General features: G+C 46.3%; 2 protein-coding genes across 4 annotated transcripts in view; one reads left to right on the top strand and one right to left on the bottom strand.

Moving 5' to 3' along the window:
• Positions 1-422: 422 nt before the first annotated feature.
• LOC107968503 (serine/threonine-protein kinase Chk2-like) lies at positions 423-9,283 on the bottom strand. 3 transcript variants are annotated; one of them, XR_010151294.1, is made up of 6 exons: positions 9,033-9,281; positions 8,352-8,515; positions 7,769-7,884; positions 6,677-6,761; positions 1,802-1,882; positions 423-648 (listed from the first exon to the last, which is right to left on the bottom strand). XR_010151294.1 is itself a non-coding variant. In XM_063793944.1 (5 exons), the coding sequence occupies exons 2-5, from the start codon at positions 8,468-8,470 to the stop codon at positions 3,751-3,753; spliced, it is 363 nt and encodes a 120-aa protein (XP_063650014.1). In that variant the 5' UTR covers positions 8,471-8,515; positions 9,033-9,282; the 3' UTR covers positions 3,566-3,750. The 3 variants fall into 3 exon arrangements, 1 of the variants encoding a protein (XP_063650014.1); XR_002942192.3 differs by lacking the exon at positions 6,677-6,761 and having other exon boundaries at positions 9,033-9,283; XM_063793944.1 differs by lacking the exons at positions 423-648; positions 1,802-1,882 and adding an exon at positions 3,566-3,793 and having other exon boundaries at positions 9,033-9,282.
• Positions 9,284-9,944: 661 nt separating this feature from the next.
• Positions 9,945-15,834, top strand: part of LOC112205630 (putative rhophilin-2-like protein RHPN2P1) — a 53,057-nt gene continuing 47,167 nt past the window's right edge. Inside the window, 4 exon segments of the mRNA XM_054665881.2 lie at positions 9,945-9,998; positions 10,530-10,635; positions 13,782-13,872; positions 15,131-15,259. Coding sequence (XP_054521856.2) covers positions 9,945-9,998; positions 10,530-10,635; positions 13,782-13,872; positions 15,131-15,259 — 380 coding nt within the window.

The following is a 15,834-nucleotide window of genomic DNA, read 5'->3' as shown; positions in this document are numbered from 1 at the left end:
AGCCAAGGTGTAGCTCCAGATGAAAGGCACACAACAACTTTAAATATAAAAAAGCCATTCAGGCTAGGCGCAGTGGCTCACGTGTGTAATCCCAGCACTTTAAGAGACCGAGGCAGGTGGATCACCTGAGGTCAGAAGTTCAAGACCAGGCTGGCCAACATGGCAAAACCCTGTCTCTACAAAAAAATATAAAAATTAGCTGGGCATGGTGGCGCATACCTGTAATCCCAGCTACTCGGGAGGCTGAGGCACGAGAATCGCTTGAACCTGGGAAGCAGAGGTTGCAGTGAGCCAAGCTTGCACCACTACACTTCAGGGTGGGCAACAGAGTGAGACTCCGTCTCAAATAAATAAATAATAAAGCCATTCAACTAAAGAACCGATTATCAAGCAGAGGCACAAAGCCCAGTTTCCATCAGGTTTTTAATTGTACATCAGTGACTGTGAAAAAGCAATTATTTCCATAATTAAAATGCACACTATAAAAAACAGACTCAAAGAAAAGAAAGATGACAGAGTGAAAGAAGGTACATTTCTTTCATGTTCAAACCACGGAGTTCACAACACAGCAGCACACACAGCCGGGTGCTTTGTGGTCTCGGCACCGTCGGCTTCCCCTTCACGAGGCCACTTTCGACTAGTAGAAGGCTGAAAATAAAGCAAAATGGAGAAATGTTCAAAAGAAAATCACTGGCTTCTTTAAGATTATCAGAGTTCCTCAATATACTTCCAGTAAAGTGGGGGCATTTGATGTGAAATTCTAGTACCAAAAATTACTGGTTGTCATCATTGACAACTGAGTCCTCACCACAGCCCCCAACTCAGACATGCTTATCTAATAGATATTTCTCTCCCTATGGCTTCTGACCTCTGAACGATGTATACTGAAAGCAAGTAGCATAACCAACTTCCTCTTGATCATCCTCTTCTAAATATCAAGTTTAAAAGGACTATAATACCTCTCAGTTGAAGCCCCAAGTCTTGGTCTTTTGCGGGAAGACAACCTTTGTGCCTTAGTTGTTTTCCCATACATAAAATTGGGAGGAAGGCTGGGTGTGGTGACTCACGCCTGTAATCCCAGCACTTTGGGAGGCTGAGGTGGGCAGGTCGCTTCAGGTCAAAAGTTCGAGACAAGCCTGACCAACATGGCAAAACCCCATCTCACCTAAAAATACAAAAATTAGCTGGGCGCAGTGGTGGACACCTGTAGTCCCAGACACTCGGGAGACTGAGGCAGGAGAACTGCTTGAACCCAGGAGGCAGAGGTTGCAGTGAGCTGAGATTGCACCACTGCACTCTGGCCTGAGTGACAGACTAAGACTCTGTCTCAAGAAAATAAAAATCGGGGGTTGGTGGGGGGGAAAACAGTGGGAAAAAGGACAACTACCATTCAACAACAACAACAACAAAAAAGTAGGACTGGAATTAACTTATACTCACAAAGAACTTTAAAGAATAAAATTGTAATCAAGGAATCAACTACTGACCCAAATTTTAATTTTTCCAACAAATTTATATTTCAGCCTCTAATAGAGTCTTTCGAAATTGCCTTGCAGGTGACCTTTTGGATGACAATCCCTAGCTCTGCTTATCTGTCTATTATGTGTTAGATATTAAACATATCCTGCATTTTTAAATCTAAGGGTGCTGGATTGAATCAAGTTCAAACAAAGTTTCTACTACTTTATAACTGAAACAATGTTAAGCAATTGCTACTCAGGAAAATCTTGAATTTCATCATCTTTGCTTATCAGCTCCTTAAGCCCAGACTACATTTAGTGATCATTAGGAATACGAATACCTGGGCTAGAACCTGGAGTAGAGCTGTGGATTCATTTTCCTCAGACAGAAGATCTTGAAACTTTCTCTTCATGTCTTCATCCTGTGAGGGAATTAAAAACATAAGTAGCTGTGTCTGAAGGATAATAAACTTCTAGAATGACAGGGCTAGCATGCCTCTGTGGAAAGAGGGAGGAAAAGATGTCCGTCCAAGAATCATCCCCTTGATGAAGCTCCCACAGTGAAGGCATTATGTGTTGCCCCCCTCTACCTTCCCACAGGAGTCCAATCAGCAGTCAATGCTCCATCGATCCTGGCTGACTCACATCCACATGCCTAAAAGCTCTCAGTGGGTCAATCACAGCCTCCAGCAGTCAAGAGTTTCTGAATTAGCATCCCAGATCCTGAGAAAGGTGACAATCAGGGGGCCAGGGGCTGGGTCTGACTCCATACAGCTCCTCAAATCCTTCCAGGACCGCTCTCCACCTGCTGCCCCTGCCGTGAATGAGGCCAGTCACCCAGGCTGTCTTAACAACCAGCCCAGCACCTTAGGAAAATTCACCCAGCAGATGCCATACAAATTTTCAGAAGTACTTAAGCCCACAATATCCCAGAGTTCAGGTCTAATGAGAAAGGGAGACAATAAACAGAACAAAGCATTACAGGTGTTTCATGCTGCAGGAGCGGGAGATGAGGAGGGCACAGACAGTGTGTATACGGGTAGCTCCCACCTCTCTGGATGCTCACTTCTGCAGGGTTCAAGGATTTGCATTAGGAAACCCTGAGAGGTGGTCCGGTGCAGCTATCCCCATCTTCAGCAAGGTGAAAGGAACATCTATATCTAGTAATGTGGCCTTTGAGTGCTGGCCAGAAGCCCAGCTCAGACACTCACAGGTGGCATGTGCAGAATACAGACCCAGAGTTATCTGATTCCAATGCCTCATGTACTTTCCCACCCAACTCCAGCCCCTCCTCCCACTGAGCCAAGCATACCACAGTGGGGAAAGGGAGAGGATACAGCAAAGTCCTCCACCATTTGGCAACTTGATGGATATGGAAATTTTACAACACTAGGTTGGGCATGGTGGCTCATGCCTATAATCCCAGCACTTTGGGAGGCCAAGGTGGGAGAATTGCTTGAGGCCAGGAATTTGAGACCAGCCTGGGCAACATACTGGGACTTTGTCACTACAAAAAAATTTAAAAATTAGGCCAGGCATGGAGGCTCACGCCTGTAATCCCAGCACTTTGGGAGGCCAAGGTGGGTGAATCACCTGAGGTCGGAAGTTTAAGATCAGCCTGGCTAACATGGTTAAACCCCATCTCTACTAAAAATACAAAATTAGCCAGGCGTGGTGGTGCATGCCTGTAATCCCAGCTACTCAGGAGGCTGAGGCAGGAGAATCACTTGAACTCGAGAGGCGGAGGTTGCAGTAAAACAGGATCACACCACTGCACTCCAGCCTGGGCAAAAGAGTACGACTCTGTCTCCAAAAAAAAAAAAAAAAAAAAAAAAAAAAAAAAAAAAAAAAAAAATTAGCCAGACATGGTGGCATGCACCTGTAGTCTCAGCTACTTGGGAGGCTGGGGCAGGAGGATCACTTGAGCCTGAAAGTCATGGTGCAGTGATCATGCCACTGCACTCCAGCCTAGGTGAGACAGCAAGACCCTGAGGAAGGAAGGAAGGAAAGAAGCAAGGAAGGAAAAAGGGGAGGGGGGACGAAAGAAGGGAGGGGAAAGGAATGGAGGAGAGGGGAGGGGGAAGGAAGGAGGAAGAAAGAGAAGGAAAGAAGGACCAGGCACAGTGGCTCACACCTGTAATCCCAGCACTTTGGGAGGCCAAGGCAGGGCAGATCACTTGAGGTCACCATGTTTTGAGTTTCTCAGTGTAGCTCCCCATTGCCATTTGACAGCAGCAAGCTCATCTGGATTCCTCTCGGCACCCTCTCACGGCCTTACTTAGGATCTCAATTATCTTGCAGTGTCACTCTCAAAAGTCCATCTCTTGGCAGCCCTTCAGTGAAGCCAAACAGAGTGGTCACAAGCCTAATCAGGCCTATATTTAAAACAAGTCATCAGGTCAGGCACAGTGGCTCATGCCTGGAATCCCAGCACTTTGGGAGGCCAAGGTGGGTGGATCACCTGAGGTCAGGAGTTCGAGACTAGTCTGACCAACATGGTGAAACCCCATCTCTACTAAAAATACAAAAATGAGCTGGGCATGGTGGCAGGCACCTGTAATCCCAGCCACTTGGGAGGCTGATGCAGGAGAATAACTTGAACCCAGAGGTGGAGGTCGCAGTGAGCTGAGATCACACCATTGCACTCCAGCCTGGTAGACAAAAGCGAGACTCCATCTCAAAAAAGGAAATAAATAAATAAACACTGATTTTCTTCATGATGTCTACAATTATTCCAAAATATTAAATTAGCTAGGAACAGTGGCTTGTGCCTATTATCCAAGCAGTTTATGAGGCTGAGGCGGGAGGATCCCTTAAGGCCAGGAGGTCGAGGCTGCAGTGAGCTATAATTGCACCAGTGCACTCTAGTTTAGGCAACAGAAGAAGACCTTGTCTCCAACAATAAATAAAATAAAAATTAAATTATAATATCCCTTGAAAGCAAACAGAGGAAATCCTCTATTTCAGGCAGTAAATATGAGGCAGAGAGTAGATGTAAGGGATGCTCCCAAAACTAGCCACTCTGTTAATGACAAAACAGAGACCAGAATCCACATTCCCAACACTCAGTCCAGCGCCAGACCCACAAAACCATTTGGTTTTTGCAAAAACACTGAATTTTCCCAAAATAAAACCCAAACTATCACTAACAGATGTTTTAGATGGTCAGTCTTCATCCTTGTCTTCATTCAATGCTCATTCCTCCTTTTACTGCAAAAACAAAAGGTGGCTAAAAGAGTATTCCAGGGAGATCCTGCAACAGAGTTGAACTTCACCTTCTCCTTGGTTGTTAATAAGTTTTTTTGAGACAAAGAAGTACAAGAAAAATAGGCTACGCTTGCTCATAAATTTCAGGCAGATGCAAACCCTGTTCCCAGGCTCAACTGGCCAGCTCTATTTTTTTGCTAGAGATGAACACAGCTCCTGTACTTCTACATTTAGACCCAAGAGTTTCCCTATTAGGACACATGAAAAGAGCCCAAAGACATGTTTCTCTTTCTCATCAAAATTAAAATCCCCACATGCAAAGGCACCCTTTGTTTCCAAACCCCTTTCCTCCAGGGTCCCGCTGTTTCAAATCTGTGTGGTCTATTAAATGCTAAATCATCTGACAGATTTCTTCTGGGGAGACTATAGTTTCCAGGGCAACATCCAAAACACATATATCTGTCTTTTTTTAAAAGTTTTTGTTGTTCTCAACCTGAGCTGGCCTGAGAAAAACTGTTAGGTGTAGAGGATTAGAACAGAGAACAGGGACAGTCTTCCCAGAGTTCCAGAAGTACGGGGCTGAGGCTGGATTGCCCAGGGAGTTCCTGGATCAGTAATCCCCAGAGAAACAGCATTTAGCTCAAGTAACAGCCTCTAGCTCAAGCTACCAGTTCTGTCCCCCATCTCCACAGAAAACGGATTGATACAGTTTGGCTTTGTGTCCCTACCCAAATCTCATCTCAAATTGTAATCCCCAGGTGTTGAGAAAGGGACCTGTTGAGAGGTGATTGGCTCATGGGGGCAGTTTCCCCCAGGCTATTCTCATGATAGTGAATGAGTTCTCACTAGATCTGACAGTTTCATAAGAGGCTCTTCGCCCTTCACTTCCTTCACAAGCTCTCTCACCTGCTGCCATTAAGACATGCCTTCTACCCCTTCCACCATGATTGTAAGTTTCCTGAGGCCTCCCAAGCCATGTGGAGCTGTGAGTCAAGTAAACCTCTTTTCTTTATAAATTACCAAGTCTTGGGCAGTTCTTTATAGCAGTGTGAGAACAGACTAATACACAGACCAAAAGAAAATTAATAGAAAGGGGCACGGCTGTGCTGAATGGAACTGCTCATTACAGAAGACCAGACATCTATCAGAAAAACCTGCCCAATGCCGTAGCTAATTCCAAAACTAAAGATTAACCCAGCAAAGCCACAACGTACTTCCAACTCTTGGCAGTTCCAAATGAGGTCAGCATTTAATAATGGCAGCCCCAACTCCTAGCAGGAGCACAGCAGTAACACAGATGAAAGGTGCAAGTGACAGCCTTCACTAAGGACACATTTACTCACCTGAATGAACAAGCAGTGGGACCCTTTATACCGAGTCACTTGGGCTTGAGAAATAGCTGGATTCTCCCCAGGGAGGCTGCCCTCCTCCCCCTCCCCCTCTTCCCTGATTTAAGGTTGAAGATGGCTGGAATGCACCCCACCTATGAAGAGCAGTGGACATGGCTGGGGGTAGAGCCAGAACAAGCCCTCAAAAGAACACAGGCAAAACTGGAGACTTGGGGCAGCCAAGTGTAACCAGAACAGGACATAAAGTGAGCTTGTACATCCAACAGCCATGAGTAATATCAAAAAGGTTGTAGCCTGGCCAACACGGTGAAACCCCATCTCTACAAAAAATACAAAAAGTAGCTGAGCGTGGTAGCATGCACCTTTAATCCCAGCTACTTGGGAGGCTGAGGCAGGAGAATCACTTGAACCCAGGGGGCAGAGGTTGCAGTGAGCTGAGATTGTGCCACTGCACTCCAGCCAGGGTGACAGAATGAGAACCTGTCTCAAAAAAAAAAAAAACAAAAACAGTTGTAACCCATCCTCCAAGATACCCCCCATACATCTTAAACAATTAAACACATTCAACAAAGTAAACATGTTTCTGTCCTCTGTCTCATGTCTCTCAGGCAGCAGGGCTTCCCACGTATTTTATGCTAGCAGGTACTGTCCCACACCCACCTGAAGCCACGGTGTCTTAAGGCTTCTTCTGCTGTAAAACATGCCTTTGGATCCACTACCAACAACTTCTTGACAAGGTCCAGAGCTAAAGCAACAATTGGGCAAATCACAGTGAAAAGGATAAATATATTATCAGTAACAGTATGCCAGAATTAACAGGCCACCATCCAGAAAGAGCAGAGAGGGTCTGAGATCATCAGGGAGTCAGAAGACAGGGCCCCCTAATCTTCCTCACTCTCTGTATTCAGCGTACTGTGAGAAGACCAGGAATGATAATGACACTCCCTGTCTCCTGCTGCTGGGACATCAGTCACGACCTCTTCGCTGCCTGTTCCCTCTCTTGTTGCTAGACTCAAGGTCAAACTAATTAAAGCTAAACTTCTACCCAATTCTAAGATAATTGGGATGCACAGCAAACTCTCCCTGACATCTACAGATGGATGGGTGACAGTTACTCAGCCAGGGAGAGGCTCCCTGGAACTGCAGATTTGTCAGAAATAAAACTTGACTACTCCAGCAAGCAACAAATGCATGCTGGCCTGTATATCACAACATTATTATTCCTTAAATATTCTGACATTTAACACAATCACCTATGTTACGTTATTTGACATTTAATTTTCTATTTTCTCTTCAGGGAACTAAAGTTGCCAGGATAAATTATAAAATACAAGGTAACTAAAGACATATAGTTTTTACATGCTTGCTTACTCAAAGGAAACCTTGTAACTAAAAAGTTACAAGTGCATTTATTTTGCTCACTAAAATAGGTACAAGGCACTTGTGTACATTATACCTAACCCTCAAAAAGCTTTTAAGGTAGGGATTATTGAGGGTCCCTTTACACAGAAAGAAATTGGAGACGGAGGTTAAATAACTTGCCTAAGGCCACACAGCTAAGTAGTAGCAGACCCAGGACCTGAGTGCATGCTTTTAATAATTTCCAGTGCCTCTCAAATGGTGTGAAACTAACCATAGAAAATAAGAACAGAATTGACAGGAGAAAACACCATGGAATTTGGAAAGAAACTCCCACCACAGGACACACACATTTTAGCATACCACAAATTCTTAACCCTTTCATATTCATACCTTTCTCTGAGACTTCTGCCCAGACTTCAGGAATGAAGTTGTGTTTTCCACTGGTGATCTGATCCTTCAGTGACACTTGAGTCCTATGCTCAGAGAAAGGTGGATACCCACTAAGGCTTAATATTGGTAGAGAGAGAAAGGAAAAGAAATCAAGTGACATTCTCAGTGGCATTCAGATATAAAGATTTCTTTTTCAGCATAATGAAAAGTCAGATTTTTCTTTAAATCAATGGTCAAAAAGTGAGCTAGGCTGGGCACAATGGCTCATGCTTGTAATCCCAGCACTTTGGGAGGCCGAGGCAGGAGGATCACTTGAGCCCAGGAGTTCAAGACCAGCCTGGGCAACATGGCAAAACCCCATCACTACAAAAAATAGAAAAATTAGCTGGGCATGGTGGTGTGTGCATGTAGTCCCAGCTACTCGGGAGGCTGAGATGGGAGGATCACTTGACCCAGAAGGCAGAGGCTACAGTTAGCCAAGATCAAGCCACTGCATGCCAGCCTGGACAACAGAGCAAGACACATTTGTGACTTCATCTAATCACCTCCTACCAGTCTGTGAAGCAATGAAAATATTTCTCACCAGATAAAAAGAATAACTCCTAAACTCCAGCAGTCCACAGCACGGTTATACCCAGCAGTCCCAACAGAAACAAGAACTTCAGGAGCCAAGCAGGTGGGGGTTCCACATAAAGTTCTCATGAGAGAGGTCTCTCCCAAAATCTTGGAGTGCCCAAAATCAGTAATCTAAAATTCAGTACAAAAGGGAATAATGTTGAACTTGTCATAAAATAAAAAGATTAACATAGTCTGCCAGTCCAAGAAGACACGTAGGCTAGATCAGTTTCTATTGTACAATTCACACCTGCCATTAATCTGGAATCTACAGATTCATGTCTTTGCAAGTTAAGACATTTAACTTTGGTTAAATTAAAATTCCTGAGCCTAGGAATCTCAACACTCAGGCTTTCCAACTTAATCTATGTCCTCTGTAATCTTACAAAAAGCTTATTACCTTTATCACAGACACTTCAGGATTCTGATTAGTTCTACATGGTTCTTAGACCCCACTGTCTCAAACTTGGTTGCGCTATGGAATACCTGGGGAGCTTGGAAACACATGCTTATACCTGAGTGCCACTCTCAGGTTCTGAGGTAAAGCCTAGGTGTCATAAATTCTAACAAGAGATTCTAAAGTGATGCCAGGCTTGATAAACAGGGAAAGGGAGGGCATGTGATTACACTCATTCATTCATTCATTCACCTATTCTGCCCAAAGCGATGCAGTGTTCCCAAGGTCTGTGCTGAGGAGAACGCTGCTCTGCCTTCGCTGTGTCCCCCGGGTCTGTGCTGAGCAGAACGCAGCTCCGCCCTCGCGGTGCCCCCGGCCTGCCTGCCCGCCCGGGTCTGTGCTGAGGAGAACACTGCTCCGCCTTCGCTGTATCTCCGAAGTCTGTGCAGAGGAGAACTCAGCTCGCCCTCACGATGCAATCCGGGTCTGTGTTGAGGAGAACGCAGCTCCGCCCTCGCAAAGGCGCACAGCGCCGGCGCCGGCGCAGAGAGGCGCACATTTTATGACTAGAAAATCAGTTTCTCCCTGTTCCTCCTACGTCGAGGCTGGACACACGTTTACAGGCGATCAGTGTGAAGGGAAGCTGGTGAGGCTGCCTGGGAAGCCCCCTGCCTGCATCTCCCAGTGGACTCCTTGGGAGCGCCCCCTCCCCACCTCTGCCCATCAGCGCCTGAACCGTGGCCACTTGCACTCCTGTTGCCTCCCCAGTGGCTTGAACTCCAGAACTTGCCACCCTTCAGTGGAATTCCTGGAGGAGTGAGGAGCTCTGTGCTATGCTTGGCCACCGAACATGGGCCATCTCTCCTATTATGGATTGAAATGTACCATAGTGTCTTGTTTGGTAATTGTATAAAAATATGGGGAGACTGTGCGGGTGTCTGCTAGCTTGTCTGCTGGTTCTTACTCATGGTGCCTTCTTCCCTTTCAGACTTGGATATCTTTGTGTGCTTCTTGGGGCCCTTGGAAGGGTGTCTGTGGGGTTTCCGTGAGGCCAAAGACAGAGGTTCCTTCTCACAAGGATGGTGTTTGCTTTCACATGGACAGCCCAGACCACCTGGAACCAAGTGCACAGAAGCCCCACCATCCCCGGGCCTCCCAGGTGTGATGGGTGAGGGGTCCAAGTCTGCCGGAGATCCAAGGCTCTTTGTGGTTGAATCTGTGAGTTTCCTTTCCTTTTTTCCTCCCACTCCTTTTAATGCTAATGAATTCCTTGTTTTGGGGCAGGGACCAGGGTTATCTCTGCTTCTGTCTTCACCCAGGTGAGGCCTTTCAGGCTCCCAGCTTGATATGGGGGTGAATCCCCTATCAGTCTCCTCATACCTTGACCTCTGTCTACCCCCCTACTCACTCCAAGGTCGAAGCCCAACTTGCCAGGCTGGCAAATGCTCACAGGCAACAATGGCCCCAGCGCTCCTCTCTAGGTTCTTGGTTTTCCCCTGAAACTTGGCCTGGAGGTTTCCCACTAGCTTAGCAGCCCTTTGATGCTTTTAACGTAATTTTTTTATTGTTTTATCCAAAATTCTTGCTTGTTTTCAGAGGGAAAGTGGGTCTGCCATTACTGCACACAGAATCTGGGACAGTTATTATAACCATAGGAATTTATTTTCCATGTGCTGTCCCATCTTCTTGATGAGACAGATGTTTAACAGCTGGAGAACTGGACCCCATCTTTGTCCCCATCTTGCCTAGCAACAGAAGGTGGTCACTAATCAGGGATTTTCGAGCCCATTGCTTAAGGCCGTTGTTGACCCAAAGGATAGTGGGTCCCTGCTCCTCTTCCTACGGAGAGGCCCAGGTGCCCAAAGGGCCCTCCTGGCTTGGCTGCCTACAGAGTGGCTGATGAAGTGTACGCTGTGCGCACAGGGCACCCAGCCCCGCTCCTCCCCAGGCAGCCCTTCAAACAGCTGTTCCTCTGCTGCTTCAGCTGTGGACCTGAGGCTGAGGCTGAGCCATCGACCTGAGCCACATGCCGGGGAGTGGCAGACCTGGACCCGGTGCCCAGACCTGGCTCACATGACCTTACTTTTTCCACTGTGCCTGCTGCTCCCTCCTAGGCTCTGTGACCTTGGGCGCCATGGCCGTCGTGCACCCATTCTCAGCTGTAAAATGAGAAGCTGGGCTGGCTGATCTCAAATGTCCCCTGCCAGCCTGAGATTCTGCGTTGTGTCCTGGGGTGTGACTGTGACATGCCTCCAAAGGCAGCTGCCAGTGCTCACGAGGGAGGCGTTTTTCCTGAGTTAAGGCGGGTGGGGGGACTGGGGGTGAGTTGAGGGACTGGGAGGTGGGGGAAGCACACAGACAGTCCTCCCCAGCTGAACCCTCATGGTGAATTACCTTCAGTCCCAGGCTCAGTGCTTTGGAAATGCTCTCAGGCCCAGCACCCAGACCTGGAACCAGCCTCCAGGCCCCTGGCCCTCCCTTTCTGTACTGGAATCTTCCAGACCGAGGCAGGTCAGCTGAAAGTCACTGACTCTGCCTTCCACAAACTCACAGCTGACAGACCATTCCATGTCCCTTCCCAGCCCCGTCCCAGGAGGGCAACTCACTTCACCTTCCCACCCTCCAGGCCGACTCACTGTCCGTCACTCTCTGGGTCCCACCCACTGTCCCACCCACTGTCCCACCGACTTCATTGGTCTAAAAATATGCTCTGGCGTCTTGTTGGAAAGCAGAAGGAATGATGGGCCCTGCTGATAAGGTGAAGAAAGTGACCCGAGGGGGCAAACTTACAGACAGGACATGCTTTAGCAAAATAACAAAACAGCGGGACCTGAAGGCTGGCTTCCCAAGCGTCCTCAAGGCCTTGTGCCAGGAAGAGGACCCTCGGGCTTAGGGGAGTGAAAACCAGGCTCGGGTCCCTCAGCCAGACCCTTCTGCCCACTTTGGAAGGGAGCCCAAGAAGTCAGCTAGGGAGGGACCTCCCGGTGGGACCTGAGTCCTGATTGGAACTTTCAGGGGGCTTTCTTGGCTTTTTATGTGTGTTGTCACAACTCCTTGACGGGGGAGTTAAGCATGGTCTGTGGGATTCCACTGGGAGAGGACCCCTAGAAGCCTGGGCCGGGCCTCCTCCCAATTTCACCCCGTATGCCTTTCCCTTTGCTCATTATGCTTTGTGTCTTTTGCTGTAGTAAACCGCAGCCATGACTTTTGCAAGTCCTCCTAGATTAACACTGAACTTGGGGGTGGTTTTAGGGACCCTGACATACCTATGGATGTCCGCCTGCTTTAGCGCTATTTGTTGAAACAATAATCTTTTCCACATTGAATTGATTTGGCACTTTTGTTCAAATCAGTTGTAAAGATTTGCTACATAAATGTAAACATTTATTCCTGGACTCTTTTTTTTTTTTTTTTTTCCTGAGACGGAATCTCGCTCTGTTGCCCAGGCTGGAGTGCAGTGGTGCGATCTCAGCTCACTGCAAGCTCCACCTCCTGGGTTCACGCCATTCTTGTGCCTCAGCCTCCTGAGTAGCTGGGACTACAGGTGCTCGCCACCATGCCCGCCACCACGCTCTACTAAAAATACAAATTTTTTTTGTATTTTTAGTAGAGATGGGGTTTCACCGTGTCAGCCAGGATGGTCTCGATCTCCTGACTTCATGATCCGTCCGTCTTGGCCTCCCAAAGTGCTGGGATTACAGGCGTGAGCTACCACACCCAACCTATTCCTGGACTCTTATTCTGTTTCATTGCCTATCTTTATGTCAGTACCATGCTATCTTGATGACTATGGCTTCTTAGTAAGTTTATTTTTTATTTTTTATTTTTTTTGGGGGGTGGAGTTTCGCTCTTGTTGCCCAGGCTGGAGTGCAATGGTACGATCTTGGCTCATTGCAGCCTCTGCCTTCCGGGTTCAAGTGATTCTCCTGCATCAGGCTCACGAGTAGTTGGGATTATAGGCATCTACCACCACGCCTGGCTAATTTTTTGTATTTTTAGTAGAGATGGGGTTTCACTGTGTTGACCAGGCTGGTCTCGAACTACTGACCTCAGGTGATCTACCCACCTCAGCCTCCCAAAGTGCTAGGATTACAGACGTGAGCCACCATGCCCAGCCCAGCTTCTTAGTAAATTTTAAAATCAATATGTCTTCCAACTCTGTTCTTATTTTTCAAAATTATTTTGCCTATTGTAGGTTTTTTTTTTTTGCATTTCCATATGAATTTTAAGATCAGCTTGCTGATTTTTATTAAAAAGGTTAGTGGGATTTTGATTGAGGTTGCATTGAATGAATGTACCGACTAAGGAGGCTTTACATCTTGACAATAATGAGCCTTCCCATCTGTAAACATGGAATAGCTCTTCTTTTAATGTATCTCAGCATTGTTTTGTAGTTTTCAGTTTACATGTCTTGTGATTCTTTTGTTTATTCCTGAGTATTTTATTCTTTTTGATGCTATTGTGAATGGAATGGTTTTCTCAATTTCAAGATTGTTCATTGCTAGTATATAGAAATCGAATTGGCCAGGCACAGTGGCTCATGCCTGTAATCTCAGCACTTTGGGAGGCTGAGGCAGGAAGATTGCTTGAGTCCAGGATTTCTGGGCCAGCCTGGGCAACATAGTGAGAGTCCATCTCTACAAAAAAATACAAAAATCAGCCAGTGTGGTGGTGTGCACCTATAGTCCCAGCTCCTTGGGAGGCTGAGGCTGCAGGATGGCTTCAGCCTGGGAGGTTGAGGCTGTAGTAAGCCATAATGGTGACATTGCACTCCAGCCTAGCTGACAGAGTGATACCCTGTCTAGAGAAAAAAAAAAGAATTGATTTTTGTATATTGATTATACCCTGTGACCTTGCTAAATTTATTAGTACTAATATTTGTTTTATGGATGCCTTAGGATTTTCTATATATAAGATAATGCCGTCTGTAAATAAAGACAGTTTTATTTCTTCCTTTCTAATCTGGATGCCTTTAATTTCTTTATTTGCCTCATTGATTAGAAATAGCAAAAGTGGGCATCTTTGCCTTGTTCGTGGTGAGAAGAGGAAAGCAGTCATTCACTACTAAGTGTGATGTTAACTGTGGGTTTTTGTAGGTGTCTTTTATCAGATTTCATAAATTCTCTTTTATTCCTACTTTGTTGAGAATTTTTATTATGAATCTGTGATGGATTTTGTCACATAGTTTTTTCAATATCTGTTGAAGTCACCATGTGTTTTTTGTTCTTTATTCTGTTAATATAATATATTATCTTATATTGATTTTCAGATGTTAAACCAACCTTGCATTCCTGGGATAAATCCCACTTTGTTATGGTGTATAATCCTATTTATATGTTGCTAGGCTTGGGTTGCTAATACTAGTCTTACAGAATGAATTGGGAAGCATTACCTCTGCCTTCATTTTCTCATTCATTTATTTTATTTTACTTTTTATCATATATATATATTTATATTTTATTTCATTTTATCTTATTTTAGTTTTTAGAGACAGTGTCTTTCCCTGTCACCCAGGCTGGATTGCGGTGGTGTGATCATAGCTCACTGCAGTATCAACCTCCTGGACTCAAGCAATCCTCCTGCCTGGGACTATAGCCATGCATCACAATGCCCAGCTAACCATCCATTTCTTTCTGTTTTTAAAACAAATTTTATGTTTATTTATTTATTTATTTGGATTTCTCCTACCAAAAGGAATCATTCATTTCTTTTTTTTTTTTTTTTTTTTTTTTTTGAGAGGGAGCCTTGCTCTGTTGCCCAGGCTGGAGTGCAGTGGCACAATCTCAGCTCACTGCAACCCCTATCTCCCAGGTTCAAGCCTCAGCCTTCTGCATAGCTGGGACTACAGGTGTGCACCACCACACCCAGCTAGTTTTTGTATTTTTTAGTAGAGACAGAGTTTCACTATATGTTGGCCAGGCTGGTCTCGAACTCCTGACTTCAGCTGATCCACCTGCCTCGGCCTCCCAAAGTGCTGGGATTACAGACGTGGGCCACCACGCCCAACCGGAATCATTCATTTCTTTTCAAGTGGATATCTAATGGTATTTTAGGGAATGACTGGGAGCAGTTTTGTTTTCTCTTCTCAAGGCGGAGTTTTTGCAGGATGTCATAGAGTTCATGTCTGCAGCTCACAGTGTCATTGCCTGTGTCCCCAGCTCCACATACTGGCAGGTGTGCTGCAAGCTGGGCAGGTGCTCTGTGTCCCTGGGATACCTTACCCAACTCTCCCGGCCCTCCTCTGCAAGCCGTGCTCTGATCGTCCCTGCAGGGACTGGGGATTGGTTCTGCTCACCCAGAAGCTGGGATACCTGGCTGAGGGCACTTCTCTCCCTCTTCTCTTTGAACAGAGTGGCCGTGAACCCAAAGGTGCGGGAACAAGTGGGGCTGGAGCTGAGCTTCGTCAACTCAGACCTGCAGATGCTCAAGGAAGAGCTGGAGGGGCTGAACATCTCGGTGGGCGTCTATCAGAACACAGAGTAAGTGGGAGCAGCACACCTTCCAGAAGCCTCTGAGCCAGAGATCCTTCATACATCCAGGGTATGAAGAGGTACCTGGGTACGAACCCTATCTGCACAAACAGGCCAGATAGGGTTCTAGACTGGGGTGTGGCAGCCCTAACTTTGGGAAGTGAGAGAACCATCAGGTTTGGGGTTGAGTGAAGTGCTAGACTGGAAGGGATGAACCCATTTGTTGGGAAATATCTGCAGTGTTGGGAAATATCTGTAGTGTTGGGAAATATCTGCAGTGACAAAAAGGCATTTGTGAGGCCAGGCACAGTGGCTCACTCCTGTAATCCCAACACTTTGGGAGGCTGAGGCAGGTGGATCACCTGAGGTCAGGAGTTCGAGACCAGTCTGGCCAACATAATGAAACCCCATCTCTACTAAAAATAAAAATAGCCAGACGTGGTGGTGCACATTTGTAATCCTAGCTTCTCAGAGGCTGAGGCAGAATTGCTTGAACCCGGGAGTTGGACATTTCAGTGAGCCGAGATCACACTACTGTACTCCAGCCCGGCTGACAGAGCAAGACTCTGTCTCAAAACAAACAG

Source organism: Pan troglodytes, chromosome 15 (genome assembly GCF_028858775.2).
Source record: "Pan troglodytes isolate AG18354 chromosome 15, NHGRI_mPanTro3-v2.0_pri, whole genome shotgun sequence".
Lineage (NCBI taxonomy): Eukaryota > Metazoa > Chordata > Mammalia > Primates > Hominidae > Pan > Pan troglodytes.
Note: the sequence above shows the minus strand (reverse complement) of the source record. Positions and strands in the feature narration are given on the sequence as shown.